This window comes from Penicillium concentricum, assembly GCF_028827145.1.
Source record: "Penicillium concentricum strain IBT 3081 chromosome Unknown utg000001l_segment0_segment0, whole genome shotgun sequence".
Taxonomy (NCBI): Eukaryota; Fungi; Ascomycota; class Eurotiomycetes; order Eurotiales; family Aspergillaceae; genus Penicillium; species Penicillium concentricum.
In genome coordinates this window covers 1377568-1397302 of record NW_026622754.1, presented here as the reverse complement: position 1 = coordinate 1397302, position 19735 = coordinate 1377568, and the positions used below count along the sequence as shown (strand labels likewise).

The following is a 19735-nucleotide window of genomic DNA, read 5'->3' as shown; positions in this document are numbered from 1 at the left end:
GCGCGAGTTTTCGATCATTTCTTTCTTCCCTGATAGCTTTGGGGTGGCTGGAGACTAACGGTTATTTACCTTATGGTTTTTCTTATCCATCCTGGACTATTGTGTTTGTGTTAGCATTTGAAAATCTTAATCCTTTTATTTGATTTGTTTCTTCTGTAACATCCGAAGTTCCGTTGGTCTATGATGTCCGGACATGACCTACCTTTGAATAGATGGTTGGATTACAGTACAAAACTTATGTTTATTTTCTGGGATTCAATATGTTGAAACCAATATATATATCTTGGGAGTGTGATCATGATCCCTGGCAAACTCCAATTCTAGCACTGACTGAAAGAAATATATGCAATATTCCACAAGAGACCCTCATATTCTTTATTTAGCCATAGCTCTACATACAAATACAAACGGAAATGCCCGTGTGGGTTCTACCGTCATGATCTACAATCATCCACGGGTGCCCCGCCAAAAAAAAACCCCTCCCTCTTTCAATTTAATATCCACGTCACATTAATCAACTCTCCTTAATCCAACAACAATCCATCATGACCTCCCAATCCATCCTCCCACCCCGCCCCGATGTCCTCGACAGCGTCCGTCTCCGCGACATCGAGCTTCCCCTCCTCGCCCCAGAAGCCTGGCACCGCCAGGGAAAATCCCAACCATGCACCGCAACCCTGAAGCTCTCCTATTCCTCCATAATCACAGCCGCCGAAACCGACAATGTCTCCCTGACCCTCGACTACGGCAAGCTCTTCCGCCGACTAGAATCCGACGTCCGCAACATGGCCGACAACATCTCTTCCCCATCCCACCCTTCCAATAGACTAATCAGTCTATCCGGCACGCGTCGCGAGGAAATGCAGAGTCGGGGATTGGGCCAGGACCCGCGCGTGATAGCGGGTGTTGTTGCGGATGCCGGATTGGGGCTGTTGGAGACTACGTCTGCTATCACTGCGGCGAAGCAGCCAAATCCTATCTCGGCGGCGTATGGCGAGTGTGAGGTTCTGTTGCATTTGCCTAAGGCTTTGTTGCGTGCTGATGAGGGGCTGAGGTATCGGGGTGTTATTGCGCTTGGGGAGGAGGTGGCTGCTGGGGAGGCGAGGGGGTTGGTTGTTTTGGAGGAGGAGTTCCGCATTGAGGGGATTAGGTGTTATGCTATTTTGGGAGTGAATCCTCATGAGAGACTTGAGAAACAGGCTGTTGTTGTTGGTCTTACGTTCCAGGGTCCTGGGCAGCTTGCTTGGGGGTCTACTGTTGTTGATACTTATCAGGCTGTGACGCGGGCTGTGGCTGAGGTATGTGTTTATCCTTTTTTTCTCTGATGCTTTTTTTGGTTTTATGGGGGATTTACTGACTTGGTTTGATATTATAGAAGGTTGATCAGACTGATTTCAAGTCTGTGGAATCTTTGGCTACTTTCATCGCTCGGATTGTCACTGTGGACTTTGGCAATGAGAGTGTGACGGTCAAGGTGGAGAAGCCAAGTGCTCTTGCTTTTGTTCAGCGCTCTGGTGTGGAGATTACTCGCACCAAGGCTTTCTTTGACAGTCGTTAAGAGCCGCGTAAGGAGTTTCATGTTATACAGGAGGCTGCAGTATGCAGATCGACGCCCATCTGCAAGTGTAGTATTGAGGCTGTGTGAGGCTGTAGAACTACTTCGCATAAAAAAAAGATTAAAATATAGACAATATCATATATAAGATGTGAAGATCAAATATAAATCTGATCAATAGGATCAATAAGATCATGTTAATGTCAGCATCTGACACGTGAAATCCAAATCGGGACTAGTACCTCAGCCCCCGGATCTGCGCTTGAAATCCGATTTTCTGCAGATTCTCTTTTCTTTGTTTCACTTCCTGGGGAAGAACTGTTAATCTCTATTTGCTTATATCTTCATCCTCTATGTGCCTATTTGCGCCTCCGTCATCGCTTGCTTTGATTTCGCTTACTGGCTTCCCAGCCAACCTTGATCCATCCCTTCAGAATCTCGACTCACCTGCTCCTGATATTTCCAGCGTGTCGACACACTTGCTGTCTCCCTTCGCCTTGGCCTTTGACTTCTCGTCCCGCGAGGTGACTTGGCTAGGGGTCCCGGGTCCGTCCTGAAGAAGGGCGGACGGTAAAGCTGCTCGAAAGATCCAAGGCTGGTCTATCGACTAGTTCGGGCACTGAAGGAAACCCGCCTATTGATACAATAGATTCCTTAAGTTGAAGTACGTCCCTCCAATCAGCGTTTTATTTGCCATTTCTACATTATTTTTTTTCAATTTCTTTTACGTTTTTACCTTGGCTTAATTAGTGGGGACGTGAAAACCCTCACCTACCCCTCTATTCATTCTTTACAGTTCATATTCAAGGCCTAGGCGATCAAGGCTAACCGGGTGTCTCTATGTGAACAGCGACTGTTAGATAGGTATTCTAAATACCTTGCTACCATTCTTTACAACCGCGCAAGGTCAATCGTTGACCCTGCGGTTATTGCCGGCACTTCACCTAAATCAACCGGGGTGTTTCGCTCCAGTCGCGGAACTATTACAGGTGATACAACGAAAGCGTAATGCCTTCCTCGAATGCCGATGACCTTTCCGTCGGGGATGTGTTCGCGCCGCAGGCTGACAGCGTCATTGACGTCCCGGCCAATCACCGTCGCCCCAATGCACACATGGGCACCATGTCACCCCCAGAGCAGCCTAAGGAATTCAATGGGTTTGCAAGCCAGACTCTCAACGAGAACATGATGCCGAAGCAGCGACGGAAGAAGAAGAAGCACCAATTCGTGCCGTCGTGCGCGACTGTCCACGGTTTCACACCACTGGCATCCGGCGACGAGGAATCAGACTTCTCCGCTGCAAGCTCCCGCGCACCCTCTCGACCTCCTACTGCGTTGGGTGGCGCAAGCCCAATGGTACAGTCGCCCGCAGCCCATGGGGTCAGCGCATTGAAGCTTCAACTCAATACTCTAAATTTGTCCGACACGAATGGTTCCAGCGGACTTGTCTCCCAGACCCCGAGTGTTTACTCCGATAGCGACCAGACCGAGATCTTGACCAGCTACGAAATCCCTCTAGATCAGGACTTTGTTAGTTCCGACGCAGTGCAACCCGAGACACTGGACGATCGCAACGCTGATGTCCCAGGCATGAATTCGGAATTGCGCAGTCAACTATGCCGCAAGATGACAGCGGAGGACTTTGTGCCTATCCTCTGTCTGGGCAAGGGCTCATTCGGAACTGTGTTGCTGGTGCGCCACGTCGTCACGGGCAAGCTCTACGCCCAGAAACAATTCCGGAAGGCTACTCTCACTGTCCACAAGAAGCTAGTCGAGCAGACCAAGACAGAGCGCACAATCCTAGAAAGTGTCAACCGCCACCCCTTTGTCGTCAAGCTATTCTATGCCTTCCAAGACCACGAGAAACTCTACTTGATCCTAGAGTACGCACAAGGCGGCGAACTCTTCACCCACCTCGCCATGGAACGCATGTTCGAAGAAGACGCAGCAGCCTTTTACATGGCTGAGATGGTACTTGCACTAGCCCACCTCCACCAAAACGTCGGTGTTCTCTACCGCGACCTGAAACCCGAGAACTGTCTCCTAGACGCACAAGGCCACCTCCTCCTAACCGACTTCGGCCTCAGCAAGATCGCCCTCAGCGACGATGACCGTTGCAACTCCCTCCTCGGCACAATCGAGTACATGGCACCAGAAGTAATCCAAGGCAAACCATACGGCAAAGCCTGCGACTGGTGGTCTCTCGGCGCACTGGGCTACGATCTCCTAACTGGCTCACCTCCATTCCGCGCAAACAACCACGCAAAGCTCCAAGAAAAGATCGTCAAGCAAAAACTCATGCTTCCCTACTTCCTCGGACCAGACGCAAAAGACCTTCTCACCCGTCTCCTCCGCAAAGAACCCTCCAAACGTCTCGGCTACCACATGCAGAAAGACCTGCAGATCATCAAGAAACATCGCTTCTTCCGAAAAATCGACTGGGCTGCCCTTGAACGTCGCGAACTTGACCCCCCTATCCAGCCTGTCGTCACGGACCCCGCTCTCGCGGAGAACTTCTCTGCTGATTTCACTCATCTCCCGCTCAGCCCGACGGTCACTGCTGCTGGCTTTGATGAGTACTATGGAAAGGGACAGGATTTCCCGGCTGGAAAGGGTGCGGATGGAGACGAGCTTGGGATTGGGAGTAATCCGTTCGGTGGATTTAGTTATGTTGCTTCGAGCAGCTTGCTGGATCATGGGTTGGGGGTTATGACTGCTGGATATTGAATGTGTGGGGATTTGAATGGGATTGAGAAGACAAGGATGGAGATGAACGGGAGAATGAAGATAATGCACATATTCACATCAAGGCGTGTCGGTGTCGGTTCGGGCTATCTGCTCGTACATTGCATTGTATGTATCAACTGTGTTAGCTGGGATCGGTTCTCCTGTCCAGTTGCCTGTCTTCAAATGTTCTGAAGAAATACAAAACTGTATCATCTGAACATAAAGTTGTACTTTGCATCGCATCTCTAGGAGTTTTCTTCATTTATGTAGAGTAAATTTTGGAAAAATACATATACATCTCCTTGGACATGGACCTGGAAAACTGAGATTGAATCTTACATTTTGACATTGGAACTATACAAAACATACATCGTCTACAGCGCCAATATATCAGGACGTTACAAAAGTATAGTAGGTAAATAAGCAAAAAAGAAGAGAAAGTTTATTTCTGTGAATTTCATTCTCACTCATAAATAGTAATCTCTCTCAATTCCCCAAGGCCCAACTTCGCAACAGTGACTAATAAACCCAAATGTATAGATCTCATCTATATCTCGCCTTCTTCACTTCCAGCACCATCATCATCAGCCTCGCCCTCCTCGAGCTGGGAGTCTAATTTACTCCGACAATCCACATCCGTAGACGGGTGAAGAGGAGGATGCGCGACTGGAACGACGTGTTGTTTTTCACGGAGTTCGCCTTCTTCAATGGACTCTTCTTTTGAAGGTTGTGCGTTTGATCCTGACGACTTCTCCGCGATTGATAGGGAGTTAAATTGCGGCGTGGCTTTTGTTTGGGATAATGCGGCTGCGGGGACGCGTGGGGCTGGGTTTGTTTTTTGGTCGGGGATTGCTTCGTGGGAGGGTGTTATGGTGCGCTGGCGTTTTGGGGATCGTTCGCAGTCGCCGTTTCCGTTGAGGGTTGTTGGGGGTTTGTTTTGTGGGGAGGATGGGTGGTGTGTGTTGGGGTGAGATTCGGGTTCGCGTGAGCGTTTGCGGCCATTGGATGTTGTGTCTGGGGTGACGGTGAGGGTTGGAGGGGTGGAGGTGGATTGTTGCTCTGAGGCTGATTTTGTGGGATCGGTGTCGAAGATGCGGGTTGGGTCGTTGGGGTGGGAGGTTGAGTCTGTAATTGCAAATTCGGGGTAGCCCTTGCTGAGGCTTTGCTGGACGCGCTCGTAGATCTTGACGATGAAGGTGCAGGCGCGGACGAGGTCGTCGAGGTGGACGTCGATCTGCTCCCACCAGGGTCGGCCTTCGGCGTCGTCGGGGAAGGCGACTTTGCAGTGCCGAGCTGCGGCGTATAGGGCCGCGGCGGCGATGACGCGGGGTGGGAATTGGAGGCAGAGGACGGTGTAGGTTGAGTCGTTGAGGAAGGAGTAGGTGGAGTGTCGTAGAGCTCTGTTTTCGCCGACGCCTAGGAAGACGGAGTAGTCCCAGAGGATGCGGTAGGGGGACTCGACCTGCAGGTCAAAGCAGAGGTATTCAAGCATGACGCTCTCGTTCTGCAGGATCAGGTCTCGCCATTTCCAGTAATCCTTGGACTGTTCGTCGACGATCAGGTTCGGCTGCTTCATGGCGACGCGGCAGCATGCGATGACAAAGTCTTTCATGCGGCGCATGGCCTCGTCCACCTTGAACGCGACGAACAGGGCCACCGCGGCGATCACCTTCGGGTGCATCAGGTCCGACCCCATCTCTGGATATTGGCCCATCAACGAATAGCGCATGAGGAAGCGGTGCATGTACACCGTGGCGGTCATTGAAGTCTGCGGGGGCATCTTCAACATCACGCTCACTTGCCAGATGAACTCGACTGCACGGTGCCGGATGTAGTCCTCTTTCCCGCGTTCGATCTTATCAATGCGCGACGGCGTGCGCTCGAATTCTTCCTCGGTGAATAGCCATTTTTGCTGCTCTGCTTCCAATACCGGATTCGGTAGGCCGGGAATTCGTCGCTTCGGTGCCGAGGAAGCCATGGGGTGTGCGAAGTGAAGAGGGGAAAGACGAATGAGTTCGACGAGGGGTTCACACAATGGCGACAGAGCTGAAGCGCATGTGGCGCGCCTGATGAGGAATAGGTCGCGCGAGATTAACAATAATCGTTATCGTTCCGAACGTCACAGTCGTCAAGCCCAATCTAGCATGGCGGAGCTTTCTATCGCATCGCGGAAATAGTAGTAAACGGCGGGAGATGTTCGGAGGATTGAAGAGAAGGAAGTCAGGGATAAGCAATATATAAACAGAGCGCTGCCTAAATCTCGAGCAATATCAGATAACCTGCAAGGCGGTTACGCTCTCCGTTATTGACGCAGCCGACAAGGGAAGCTTTTAATCGGAATAATGGCTTTTCCGAGCGGAATTATTTATCCGCAATGTAAGAGATGCGAGTGTTAGTACAATGAACAGCGTTATATTATTCTATATCTATTGGAAGTAATACAACTCTGAAAGATTCACATGTAAATTCAATTGCTCATTAATATGCAATTACACTTGGAAAAGTCCCTATAAGCAATTACAATTGGTATCTAGTACTTTGGAATCAAAGTCCGTCCTGGCGCCACGCTGATAGATGCAATAGACAAAAAAAGCCAAGCAGACATTTACTCCTCCTCGCTGACCTCACTCTCGTCATCACTCGGAACGTATTGCCTGGTCGTAGGCTGAGTGTAATGGTGGCTCCGAGCTTCCTCTTCACGAGCACTTTGTTCAAAGGCGGCTTCCATCTCCGCCGCCAAGGCATCATCATCTTCCATTTCATCCTCTTGGGCAGCCGTGCCTGTATGCGCCGAGGAGGTAGGTGGAGCTGTATTACCGACTGGGGAGGGTAAACTAAACTCCCCAACGTCCTCATCCCCGTCTTCGTCGGCTGGGGTGTTATTGGACGAGAAGTAAGCCCGGTTCACGACGAATGGGCGCGACGGAGGTGGAGATCCCATATCAATAATGAGATCTCCGTCAACAATGATGTTTGAGCTGGGAGACTGCCCAGTCTGTTGTGATCCCGTGCCTGCATCGGATGGCGACGAGCGAGGGTCCTCATGCTCAGGTGGGTCGGGATAACTGACAGGCTCGCTTGGCTTCGCGGGCGGGTGTGCTTTGACTGGTGCTTTTGCTGGTGGTTTCTTCTGACGCAGTGGGTTTGCTTGTGTTGTGGGTCGAGGTGCAGGTCTGGGTGCAGGTCTAGGCGCGGGCCTAGTAGCCGGCATCAATGGTGTGTTGGCCCTGCTGGCAAGTTCCGGGGTGCTGTGGCCTGAGGTTGGCTTATCAGCCTCTCGGCGATTCTTCGGAAGGAAATGTCGGAAGTCGTAAGGATTGCTATCATCGGCCGGGCCCTCGTCCTCGCTGGTGCTCCCTCCGTGCCGGTCTTCTCCCGAGGCTGGTTCATCCTCTTCCTTGATCTGTAGTTGTTCGTATTGCTCGCGGACCTGTTTTTCCGTCTTTCCTGGAGCCGACCGTAGATTAAAGTTTAAGGTTGTCGAGACCGGCTCCAGAACGAAGACTTTCCGCTCCGGGTCGAAGATCAGAACCAGGCTTCGCTCACTCGACGGGTCCTCGCTGCCTTTGTATGAATAGGTCAATGTTTGATCGGCGTTTGGAGCCTTATCGGTAACGGCGAGGTCATAGAGATCGGACGATCGGGAGTGTGTGATGACCGAACGTTGCTGTGAGGTGGCGGACTTGGATTTGTGGTTGTAGTTGACGTTGATCAGTCGACTTGTGTTTGGGTTTCGAGCAAGCCTTTCGCCTAGCACAATTGGGTACTCGGCCTGCTTTGTTGGGTCGATCATGGCAGACAATGTAGGGGTAGCCATTATTTGTAAGAGACCCCAAAAATCAGTACAAGAAGAAGGGAGGGAAAGGGAAAAGAAGTCCCCAAAGTCGGGGAAAGGTTGAAGTGGAGAAGAGCTGAATTAGGAAATGACTTCAGAACTCCCCACTACGCTTATTGGTTTCTTACATTCTTACATTCCTAGTTAGCCCTTAGTTCTTACGTCTTACTTAAATTCTGAGATTGAGTCTTTGATCTGATGTTTTATGTTGAATGAACATGCTTATACTCCCGAGTTCTGTGCTACAATCTACGCAGGCTTCAGCTCCGATTTCGGCTCAGATAGAGACAAGTATAAACATTGAACACAGAAAGCAAGGTAAATCCCATTAGACGATTAATTACTAGCCGAGGCTTAAACAAAAAAAGCGGCTTGGAATACAATGCAGTAAATCAGGGCAGGAGAGGTATCCAGAAACAAAGAACGCGAGAAAAAAAGCATGGGATATCGGTCGGCTCGTACAGCCAAGACTATGCCACCCAGAACGACTGGAATCAAGCATATTCCAATGTCAGAAATTTGAGATTTCCGAGTTTACTTAAGCTTCTCCTTGAGCTTGCCGAAAAAGCTGCTCATGCGGTGCTTCTTCTTCTTTTCGCCATTAGAAGAAGCACCTTCAGTGCTGTGGGACTGTTTGCGAGACTGTTCTGCGGGCTTGGCGGTCGAAGTAGTAGGTGCCGGAGCAGACTCAACTCCAGTCGTCACAGTGGGACCGGCGGGTTCAGCCTTGGGAGTCGAGGTTTCAGCAGTAGAAGTAGTCTCAGGGCCAGTTGTGACAGTGGGCCCACTGGACTCGGTCTTGGGCGCCGACGTTGGGATAGCAGCAGCAAAATTGCGGCCGGGCGGAGGAGTCGAAAGCGGCGACACATCTGCGGAGTCTACCCCACTAACAACAGCGAGCTGGGGCGCAACGGCCTGGGTGGCCGCAGTGACGGTAGGGGCCGGAGCGCCCGCGGACTCTTCAAGATGGACCTTCTTGTGGAGTTCCTCCTCGATAGCCTTCTTCTCGTCGACTGCTTCTTGGTACGCAGCAGCCTCAGGGTCTCTGTGGGCCTCGGCCAACGAGTCCTTCACCACCTGCGGGACCTCATCGACGGGCTCGCCGTTAGTCTCCTTGCCCTTGGGCTCCAGCGGCACGGCAGCAGCCAGTGCAGCCGTGGTCGAGTTGGGGCCAGCGGACTGGATGTTGTATCCTGGATCGGCCAACGTTGCCTGCACCGGAGCTCCAGTATAAATTGGCTCGGCCTCACTGGCGGCGCGCTGCGCGGGTCCACCCATCGGAAGACTGGATTCGGGAATCATGTTGTTTGTGATTGGGGGAAGGGTATATGGGGAAGCGCCAGTATCAGCGGTGTTCTGGATCCCGTCAATAGGGAGGGTTTGGCCCTTCTCATATGACTCTTTGTCCAAAGTGACAGTCGAGTCAACGGTGTTGTTGTGAAGGGTGCTGTGGTGAGGGACTTTCTCGCCCGGGTTCAGGCTGACGGGGTTGCCATAACCCTCCGACGCTGGGATGGGATCCACGGACAAGGTCTGTTCGGATTCCAGTCCCGGCGTCTCAGGGAAGGTACCAGGTAGATTCCCATTGGGCTCCTTGGGAACGTTAGCAGCAAGAGCCGCGGTTGTAGAATCAGGGGTCACGCCGGACATAGTGGGGGCGGAGTCGGAATTGATCTCTTCTGGTAGGAGGACGTTGTTGACGTTGTTATGTCCGTCTTCTTCTTCGCGTGCGTCGGGATTTGTAGTCCAAATACCGTCGACAACAAACTTTTTTTTTTTTCAAAATCAGCAATAGGAACGAGTTATGTTGGAACCTGGGATTCCGGGAAGTTGTCTTTATATGAAGAGCGGCACGGATGACAGATGACGTCAGTGGAAAATGGCCTGTTGCCTAAGGCTCACCGCCATCCAACGACAAATGAGGCAAGCGCGAAGAAAGGGAAGGTGCGAGGGGAAAGAATTTTTTTCTAGGCCTTACCTTGTAGTGGACTTTTTGTATAGGAGAAATAGTCACTTCTTTGGTGAAGATGTCGTCCACCCGGTCCAGTTTCACCGTCTTACCCCAATCATCGAAAGTGCCTGTGACGAACACTTCGCTCGCATTGTGAGGCCTGCAAGTGACCGTCTTAGCATTGTACCACGAGGAACTCGAGAGGTACCGAGATCCGCATCTTAGACGATTGACTCACCACTGGAATGTAAAAGTTCCCATATTTGATTTCGCAGAGAGAATTGAAAAAAAAAAAAGCAGGTTGGGGAAGGGAAAAAAAAAAGAGATCCTAAATCAGTGGGGGGTGACACAGACCAGTACCTGACCCTGGAGGACTTAGCGCTATATAATTCTGTGAATAGATAGGATATGCATCTATTATCACAGGGGGGCTGGGGGCAACTCTTTCGGGTCTATGCGCCCCCGTTCTAGACTTGCCTTTTGACATGACGCCACGGAGCTTAGGGTTATATAGCCAAGTACTACGGAGTACTCTGTACATAGTACTCCAGGGCTACCTACCTTATGGCTTTAGCTTATTATATGATATGCGAACAGTTTTATATCATTAACAGGGCTAAATTGATATGGAAAATCTGAAGTTATAAAGTCTAAGATTTTAAGTCGTCGAATAAGGGTGACATTCGAAAACGGCGAGTCCATGACATATTCCGGGCTGGAAATGGTTAAGCCCACAGGCATCCCAGAGTTCCCGTCGCCACTTAAGTGGCGAATATGTAGTTCTAGAAGACACTTGGAAGACGGTTAAAGCTTTCTTTTTGAAATCTTATTAAGTAGAATGAGTGACGTCGATCACCTCTATAGGGAGTCCATAGTCCATGAAATTTGAACAAAATATGATCGACGAAGCTCAGACCAACTTATGTTTCTACCCCTCAATTTTCCTTTTCTCTTTACTTTCCAAGATTTGAACTCTTTAAAAGTAGAAGTTTTGAAATTCTTTATACAGGTAATTTCCCTCTTTTTTTTTTTGCTTTGAAATGTTTCATTTGCTTTATTACTTTCCGAGGTGGAAGAAAAAAAAAAGAGAGGTCATGCAGTATTCCCTATTAGACTCCAACCAATAATCCACTGCCCCTCCGCTTCCTCACCTTTCCTACTCTTCTACCTTGTCTCTACCTACATCATCTTCCCATTCTCCATTTTCTCTACTTAAAAAGCCACTCCTTTCTAATATCTACAGATATCATCTCTGTTTCCTCATTTATCCTCAGCTTCAACGCCGGACGTTGCGGCCTCTCTGGCCCTCTAACCCCCCCCCAAACGCCCTCATGGCACAAAACTCTGCTCCAGGCTTTACCCCGGCCATCAACACTAGAGCTGGCGATAAATCTGCTGGCGCTCAAAAAATTGCCGACGACGAGTTCGAGGTGACGTCACCAACCGACTTGACTTTCCGACAGTCTAACTCGGGGATTTCGCCTCCGGGCACCGCTCTATTTGGAGGTACTGCATTCGAGGGAGGAGAACAAACGGGAAGATCGCTGTTCAGTCGGAGTCCCTTCCAGGAGACTGCCGAGGAAGAGGGCGAACAGGAGGGGGAGCTGGCCCCGCTCCCGGCACGATCCGCACAGCAAGGATTCCCTAGCAATTATGCGCTAGGTCGTCGGACATCTGTCTCAGCGGAGTCTTTAAATCCCACCGAAGCTGGTTCTGAGAGCTGGTCACCTCCTCACCACCCAAAGACCGAAGAGCAGGTCTCCCGCCTCAAGAGCGCCGTCAGTAGCAACTTCCTCTTCTCCCACCTCGACGATGATCAATTCTTGACCGTCCTCAACGCTCTCGTTGAGAAGCCCATCCCTGCAAAGGATATCAAGGTCATCTCTCAAGGTGACGCGGGTGATTACTTCTACATTGTAGAGAAGGGAAACTTTGACGTCTACATCCACCCCTCCGGTGCCGTGCAGCCTGGTCCCGATGGCTTGGGCAACAAGGTCGCCAGCACTGGACCCGGAGGATCTTTCGGCGAGCTGGCTCTGATGTACAACGCCCCGCGTGCTGCGACAGTGATCTCTACCGAGCCAAAGAGCACCTTGTGGGCCCTCGACCGTATCACCTTCCGCCGCATCCTAATGGACTCGGCATTCCAACGCCGGCGCATGTACGAGGCTTTCCTGGAGGAAGTCCCGCTGCTTTCTTCTCTAAAGTCATACGAGCGCTCAAAGATCGCCGATGCTTTGGACACCATCAAGTACCCGGCCAATTCCACCATCATCCACGAAGGCGATCCCGGAGATGCTTTCTACCTTTTGGAGTCGGGCGAAGCCGAGGCTACCAAGAATGGTGTCTCCGGACCCGTCAAGAGATATCGCCGAGGTGATTACTTCGGCGAGCTTGCCCTGTTGGACGACAAGCCGCGCCAGGCGAGCATCACCACCAAGACGGATGTGAAGGTGGCGCGCTTGGGCCGGGATGGATTCAAGCGCCTTCTCGGTCCTGTGGAGGGGATGATGAGAGGAGCCGAGTATGAATTGGACGGGGAAAAGTCTCCTGTTTCCAAACCAATGTGATATGATACAATGAAATTGAAGGGGGTTTTGAGGGAAATTAGACTCATTGGCGAGATCCAGCTCTGTCATCTGTCACTTTGTTGAGTTCTAAAACTCACCTGCTACCTATCCCAATACCTGATGATCTAACTTTTTTTTCCATGTTTATTATTTGTCTCTTTTCCAGCAAACTTTCCACTCTTTACGACTATCTGACTTGTATCTACAACTGTCTCTTTTATGCGTGCTATCTGTGATCTATGACAGGGACCTACTGTCGTCCTTGTTCATATTGCCATTTTGCTATGTTATTCACTCGGACCCTCCAATACTTAGGTATCCAGCAGAATGATTAGAACTTGTGTTTGATTTCCCGTCCAATTCCCATATGCATGTTTAAATACCCAAAACTCCAAGTCGAGGTCGCGTAGGAACCCACGATTATGCTATGCCCAAAAATACTACATCAACTCCCAAATGCAAGCATCAGTATTATCACACATCACCTCGGCACAACCAAATCACTCCTCAAAACCCACTTCTCCCCTCCAGTAACCTCAACTCCCTCATGCAACATACAATGATCTCCATGACGATGCAACAGCGCCATCCCAACCTCCGGCGCAACAGCTATCGGCTCCGGATTACGGTTCGCGCGCGTCGGCTCAGGATAGAAGACTGTTTCACCGCCTGTACAAGACGTCAGGTAGACAAGAAGTGTCCAGGTGGTGCGTGCGGGTGTTGCTTTTGATCGCGAATTCGGCGGGGGCAGGGTTATATTATTAGCATCGTCATCTGCGATTGCATTAGATTAACTTTACTTGTATCAAAGTGCTTGTATATAATCCAAGAGAACTTCTTACAATGTTGTCCAAAGAACTGTCCTGCCGAGTATCGATAAATACGAATATTAGGATTCAACCCCAACGGATCTCCGCCCCAGAGTTGACGTGCGCGTTCAGCGAGCGCGGGCGAGATACTATCATCTGTGTTCTCGTACCCATACTCATCTTCTTCAAAACGCGTCGTGACAAGCTCTTTCAGCGCCGTCGTGCTCCATAGCATCTCCGCAAACCGCGCATCGTCGATCTGGAATCGGTCGTTGACGCGTAAGGCCTCATCTTTCTTGGGGGTTCCCGGGGTTGTTGTTAGTGGAAGAGAGGCGAGGAATGAGGCGTAGGTTTTGCATAGGGTGCTTGGGAGGAAATTGCGGATGAGGTAGATTTGGTCGGTGAGGAGGGGGGTCAGGGTTAGATCGGCGGCGGGGAGGAGGGGGCGGAGGGGTGGCCAGTTTGGGGTTGTTTTTGGTTGAGATTTTGGGTCTGGTTTTTTGAATTTGGCCATTGTGGTTTTTGTGGTGAGTGATGAGTATGTAGATGAAGGTGAAGGTGAAGGTATAGGTAGAGGTAGAGGGAAAAGGGTCTAGAGGGTGGCTTTTTTTTTATCGCGATAAGATCCCATTGCCCTGGGTACACCTGGGCATCCATGGCTGTATAAAAAAGAGCTAATTGGTTTCTATATATACTCTTCCCCAGAATATGTAGCATCTTATACCCCTTGCATATGATATATACTTGAGAATTGTATTTGCCCAAAGTACTTTGGTTTCCCCTCATCTCAACATAGAGGTAAGCCACTGAATATCAGAGGGGTCGATTCCACATTAGACAATAAAGCGAGGCAATGTGAGGCTATAGGAATAAAAAGAGACTAATTGTATAGAAGTATACGAAGTATCGGTCACTGGCACAAGCATATAGATCTAGGCTCTTTTGATCAACAAAATCGGTGAGGAACCAGTCCATACAGGTGGATCAGGCCGGAGAGAATATGGATTTGGGCGGGGCGGGAAAGAAAATTTGTCCCGGAAGAAGATCATCGGCGTTTTTCCTTTCCAATGTTTCTCCAACCGTAAACAATTTCAGATTCATGTTTGTTGGTGAAGCCAAGTCAAAACCGCAACAAGAACTAAGAGAAAAACAAAAAAATACAAAAAAAAACATGCCTCAGCGGTGACTACGGCCAACTGCAGCGACCAACTTGGCCATCGCTCACCGCCCGGGCCCAAGTTGAGAACTTCCCTTCTGGAACTTCATTCCTCTCCCTTCCCCAGCACCAGCCTGTCATGTCGTCGCAGACCATGACTGCGCCAGCCGTGGGCCATCGACCGCCTGACCCAGGCTCCGATAGCCCACTGTATGACTATGGCTGCTCACCAAACACCACAACCCCTTCCAATCCTCGAGACGACTCCGCAATCCGCGACATGCAGAATAATTCTGCCCCGTCAACTCCCAACGGGATGCCCGCCCCGGACGTCGCAATCAAAACTGAATGCTCGGACAACAACGATTTTTCAGCCGCGCAACACCAACAAGATGCAAATACGCAAAGCGCCGCAAGTGCGCTCCTAGCACAGCTCCTCGGTAATCAACCTGCGGCCAACGCTACCCCAACTACGATACAACCTGCACAGGACGACCAGGATCTTCACATGGATATCAAGATGGACGACTCAATCTCACAGTCATTTGACATGTCTGCACAGAACCCCACGCATATCGACCCGAGCTTAAACCAAGACACCGCCTCGATATCTCGGGAGATTCAGGACTTACTGAATGGGAAAGCTTTAGGTGACGAGCTTATGGGAACAAATTCTGCACACCACGATATGAGCCATACAGGATTCAACTCGTCCGATGCCATGAATACCTTGTCCGACCCTATGAACCCGAAATTGAACAACGAGCAGCCCTCGCTCCTTCCAGCCTTGGATTTTTCCGCCGCCCCAAAAAATGCGTTTGAAGCTCTCCAGCAAAACGAGCTGCTCACGGCCGCCTTCCTTTCGCAAAATGCCGATCTGTCAGCCCTGGGATATCAAGATATGGCGGCTTCAATTGCTGGATCTGAACCTAAGATCCAAGCATTTGCTAAGTTGGAGTTCGATGATGGGCATTTCTACGTGAATACATATTCATTCATCCTAGGGCGAGATGTGCGCGCCGCCCGCGCCGCCCATCACCGAGAGTTCCAGTACCGGCAGGCCGTGCGCAGCACTCGGGCGAAGAGTTCAAGTGGAGGAAACACATCTCACACCCCTAACCGCATGAAGCGGGAGGAAAGCGCGGCCATGTTGGGCAGTGTTGTCAGTGATCGGGGAGGTATTATGGGCTTTGATCCAGATATACCCCCCCATCTTCCGAACAATATGAACATGAGCCGGCGGTCATCAAAATCCTCCTTTGATGAGGCTGTTGTACCATTGCATGCTAATCCGGCTCAACTACAATCCACAACCGACTACAATGCGCTCGCCATGCAATCATTGCAAGATGGAAATGGAGACGCAAAGCCCGTTGATGCGCTGGCTTTGCTCCCATCCCCTGATTCTTGTCCTACCATCCCAATCCACCCCCCAACGACCGTTGACGGCAGTGCCGCAGGCCATCGAGGGATTTCCCGAAGGCATGTCCGAATCTCATACAACTTTGATCGTAATTTGTTTGAAATGGAAGTAATGGGACGCAATGGAGCGTTCATTGGAGCTGATTGGCTATCACCGGGACAGGTTCGTCCGTTACACAGCGGCGACTACATCCAAATTGGAGGCGTGCGCATCCGGTTTTTGCTACCAGATGTCCCTATTGGCGAAACTGGAGCCGACCGGATGGAAGAAAAGATGGCAGAAAAACGTGAAGAGGAAGAAGAGAAAGATGCCCGTGCTTCGATCGAGATGGATGATGATATCGATGAATCGGAGAGACTTGGAAGCGACAGCGGCGAGAGCAGGGAACCTTCAAAGAAGATCATCCTCAAGACAAAGGATTCCAAATCGTCCCAAACAATGGATTCCATTGAGCCTGGAGATAATGATTCGCAGCCGGCCCGCCGCCGGGGACCAGGACGCCCTCCCAAGGATGGGATCATGTCTAAGCGCGAGCGAGCTGAGCTTGCCCGGGAGCAGAAAAATGCCGCCAAGCGCGAGGCCAACGGAGGTATCACACCACCTCCACCCAAGGTGCCTAAGGCTGGGAAGACAGTTGCCAAAGAATCTGTCGTTCCCGAGTCACCAAAGCCATCCGAGAAGCGGAAGTACACCAAGAGAAAGAAGCCGGATGGGACACCAATGGATTCTCCCCTTCCCTCAACAGAAGGCGGCCAGATGTCTGCAGAGCCACCGCAGGAATACGTCAAACCCCCACCGGTCAAAAAGCGCAAACCATCACGGTCACCCTCTCCGAACTATCCTCCGGAGTCTGCTTACAATGCCGAGGATCTGGCAAAGCCCCCGTACAACTACGCCGTTCTCATCTTTGATGCTTTGACGGAAGCCGGCACGCCAATGACGTTGAAGCAGATCTACCGTGCGCTGAAACTGAAGTATCCCTACTTCCGCTTCAAGTGTGAGACTGAGGGCTGGACATCTAGTGTACGGCATAACCTGAACGGCAACGGTCATTTGTTCATGCACGCAGAGCGAGATGGCAAGGGTTGGTCATGGCAACTTATTCCTGGCGCGTCGGTCGAGAAGGAAAAGAAACGACGCCCTTCGCCGCCGCCGCAGGTATCCCACCCACCTACGCCTGCTCCCCAGCAGTACATGCCCATGTCCCACTCCTATGCACCACCACCTCAGGGTCCACCACCGGTGCCAAATCCGCCACAGCATTTCCAATTCCCTTCCATACCGCCTGCTCCTTTCCCGGCATCTGTTAATGTGGGAGGACCACCACATTCCAGTCCCTACCCACCTCCATCAAAGGCCCCTGCGCCAACACCCCCCGCTCCTCCCCCTGCTCCCCCGGTTCAAGCTCCTGCTCCTGCTCCGCCCCCACCTCAGGCACCGGCACCGGCACCGGCACCCCCGCCAGCGCCTACACCTGCCCCTGTCTCTGCTCCTATTCCGTCGCCGGCGCCAACACCTACTCCGGCTCCTATGCCCGCGTCTGCACCCGCACCTACACAGGCACCTGCGCCAGTACAGGCAGCACAGCCGCCGGCGTCGGCACCAGCACCGGCACCAGCACCAGCACCACCCATCAATCCAGCTGCATCCTTCCCCATCCCCAGTCAGCTCCGCAACAATCTCCCAGCTGCATTCGCGGCGACGATCCCTTCAACCTACACTTCGCCCTACGCATCCGCTCCTGCCCCGCAAGCCGGCCAGCAGCAACAGTTGCAGACCCCACGACCTCCTCACGGACCACCTCAGCATCATTCTCCTTACGCACAACAAAAGCCGCCATCATCTCAACCTCCTCACAACAACCCGCAGCCTCGGGCCTATCCCCCATCTGGTGGAACACAGTTCCAGCACCAGCACCAGCACCAGAACCAGCATCAGCAGCATCAGCCACCGGTCCAGCCTCAGTCGCAGCCACTGTCGCATCCTCCTCAGCAGCAACATCCGCTGTCTCACCACCAACACCAGCCGCAGCACCAGCAGCATCAACACCCACAGCACCAGCAACACCCGCACCAGCATCATCCGCCTCCAGGCCTCCCGGCCCACTCTCATCATCAACAGCAGCAGCAACACCCTGTCCAGCAAAATTCTGCACCAGGGCCACAAGAGTCATCCTCGTTCATTGATCGAGCAAACAAGGCAATCGATGACTTTGAAGCTGTTCTCATGGAAGACTACGAGGACAAGAACTACATCCGGGAAGTTCTGCGGAGTGCGCGCGCACGCGTGTTGGGCGATGCGCCAGAAAGCTCCTTCCCAGGCGGCGAACCAAAAGACGAAGCCGTCATCATGGACGTGCTACGCAATTTGGTCGGAAGTCTGAAAGACGAGTGAATGGTCTGGTTTTACATATTGGTGGAGGGAATGGTTTCCTCCCTGACGACTTATCGAGTATACGAGTCTTATGGTTTTGCTTTTTTTCTTTTCTTACCAGTTCAATTTATCTGTGTCAAATTTTTTTTGTTTTGCGACATGTCTAGATTCTTTTTGAATCTTAATGATATCCCTCTGTTTTTGCGACAGGCGTCTGCTTGCGCCTTGTCTATTTTTTTTTGTCGTCGATATTATATCTGTTCTTTAGGCTCTTCATGGCCCACTATTTTTGGAGTGGTGCAAAGGGATCTTTCTCCGGAGAATCCTGACTTTGCTTTTTTTTGTTTGTTTTGATCCTGGCGTCGTCCGGTCGCCTGACATAAAAGCGTAAAAGCTCTGCATGATAGAAATACCATTCACATTGACCGGACTTAATACTTATTTTACACAGGCATGAATACTCAATGTCAACATTTAGTATCTCTGTACAATCAAGTCTGAAACTTATACCCTGCAAAGAATGATTACGAAGATTCTACACATCAGTCCCTAAAACCATCATAAAGATGGGTTCACCCTTAGCAATGTATACAGGCTACAATGGCACTAGTTCGACTTCATAGACGCATATCTCAATGCATTGTGAGAAGGAGGTGATTCTCAAGTCTTTGCATCTATGAACACAGGATCGAATACCATACACCATACATTGGCTTCTCTACCTGCCTAGTTCTGGAGATGGAGAGGATTGTTCCCAGACCACTTGGGTCTTGCTGTTACCATCTCACGCTCCAGCCCCGAGCATGATCAGGACTTCTCCGGTGTTGGGATGACGTCGCTTTTCTTTTCGATCGGCAAGCTGTCCCAGATCATTGCGTGTAGGTCTCTTGCATAGAGAATCAAAGGGGGAGAAACGCCCACTGATTTAGGGCCTAGATGATCTTTGGAGAATCGAGTTGATCTTCCCAAAGTCACCCGATAGGGGATTGTTGTCATGTAGACTTTTTTTCGCGGATGCGGACTGCATGAGCCAAATCTTCAGGCAATCTCCAGTCACGCTTCCTCAAATACGTGTGACGGGTGTTTACTGCGAGGTATTGGTCGACCATGATGTATCTGAAGCGTAGTTTCGATGAGATCAAAAGAGGAGCAGCATATCTCAGCATGGCAGTATTGAAGGTGGTGCCTTTTTTTCGTTTCGGCCGTGTCCTTGGGTTAAACCCCTTTTCCTCAAATACAGCCATTTCTAGGAAGGTATCGGCTGAAAATCCGACTGGATCAAGACAGCCTCTGTGTACCAAAGGCTATTGAGAAGAAGCCCAGCGAAGACATTTTG

General features: G+C 51.0%; 8 protein-coding genes across 8 annotated transcripts; 4 read left to right on the top strand and 4 right to left on the bottom strand.

Moving 5' to 3' along the window:
- Positions 1 to 545: 545 nt before the first annotated feature.
- N7517_000532 (dihydroneopterin aldolase family protein) lies at positions 546 to 1558 on the top strand (the record flags this gene model as incomplete). The annotated part of the gene is made up of 2 exons (XM_056718262.1): positions 546 to 1298; positions 1376 to 1558. The coding sequence occupies 2 exons, from the start codon at positions 546 to 548 to the stop codon at positions 1556 to 1558; spliced, it is 936 nt and encodes a 311-aa protein (XP_056582397.1).
- Positions 1559 to 2563: 1005 nt separating this feature from the next.
- N7517_000531 (AGC family serine/threonine-protein kinase) lies at positions 2564 to 4282 on the top strand (the record flags this gene model as incomplete). Its single annotated transcript, XM_056718261.1, has 1 exon — positions 2564 to 4282. One exon carries the CDS (start codon positions 2564 to 2566, stop codon positions 4280 to 4282), a length of 1719 nt encoding a protein of 572 aa, XP_056582396.1.
- A 547-nt stretch (positions 4283 to 4829) lies between these two features.
- Positions 4830 to 6260, bottom strand: N7517_000530 (uncharacterized protein; the record flags this gene model as incomplete). The annotated part of the gene is made up of 1 exon (XM_056718260.1): positions 4830 to 6260. The coding sequence occupies one exon, from the start codon at positions 6258 to 6260 to the stop codon at positions 4830 to 4832; it is 1431 nt and encodes a 476-aa protein (XP_056582395.1).
- A 627-nt stretch (positions 6261 to 6887) lies between these two features.
- N7517_000529 (ELL-associated factor) lies at positions 6888 to 8099 on the bottom strand (the record flags this gene model as incomplete). The annotated part of the gene is made up of 1 exon (XM_056718259.1): positions 6888 to 8099. The coding sequence occupies one exon, from the start codon at positions 8097 to 8099 to the stop codon at positions 6888 to 6890; it is 1212 nt and encodes a 403-aa protein (XP_056582394.1).
- A 552-nt stretch (positions 8100 to 8651) lies between these two features.
- On the bottom strand, positions 8652 to 10329 carry N7517_000528 (carbohydrate-binding module family 48 protein; the record flags this gene model as incomplete). The annotated part of the gene is made up of 3 exons (XM_056718258.1): positions 8652 to 9884; positions 10096 to 10228; positions 10307 to 10329. The coding sequence occupies 3 exons, from the start codon at positions 10327 to 10329 to the stop codon at positions 8652 to 8654; spliced, it is 1389 nt and encodes a 462-aa protein (XP_056582393.1).
- Positions 10330 to 11399: 1070 nt separating this feature from the next.
- Positions 11400 to 12638, top strand: N7517_000527 (cyclic nucleotide-binding domain-containing protein; the record flags this gene model as incomplete). Its single annotated transcript, XM_056718257.1, has 1 exon — positions 11400 to 12638. The coding sequence occupies one exon, from the start codon at positions 11400 to 11402 to the stop codon at positions 12636 to 12638; it is 1239 nt and encodes a 412-aa protein (XP_056582392.1).
- A 481-nt stretch (positions 12639 to 13119) lies between these two features.
- On the bottom strand, positions 13120 to 13961 carry N7517_000526 (uncharacterized protein; the record flags this gene model as incomplete). Its single annotated transcript, XM_056718256.1, has 2 exons — positions 13120 to 13412; positions 13481 to 13961. 2 exons carry the CDS (start codon positions 13959 to 13961, stop codon positions 13120 to 13122), a joined length of 774 nt encoding a protein of 257 aa, XP_056582391.1.
- Positions 13962 to 14742: 781 nt separating this feature from the next.
- Positions 14743 to 18420, top strand: N7517_000525 (forkhead domain protein; the record flags this gene model as incomplete). The annotated part of the gene is made up of 2 exons (XM_056718255.1): positions 14743 to 17424; positions 17605 to 18420. 2 exons carry the CDS (start codon positions 14743 to 14745, stop codon positions 18418 to 18420), a joined length of 3498 nt encoding a protein of 1165 aa, XP_056582390.1.
- Between the last annotated feature and the right edge of the window lie 1315 nt (positions 18421 to 19735).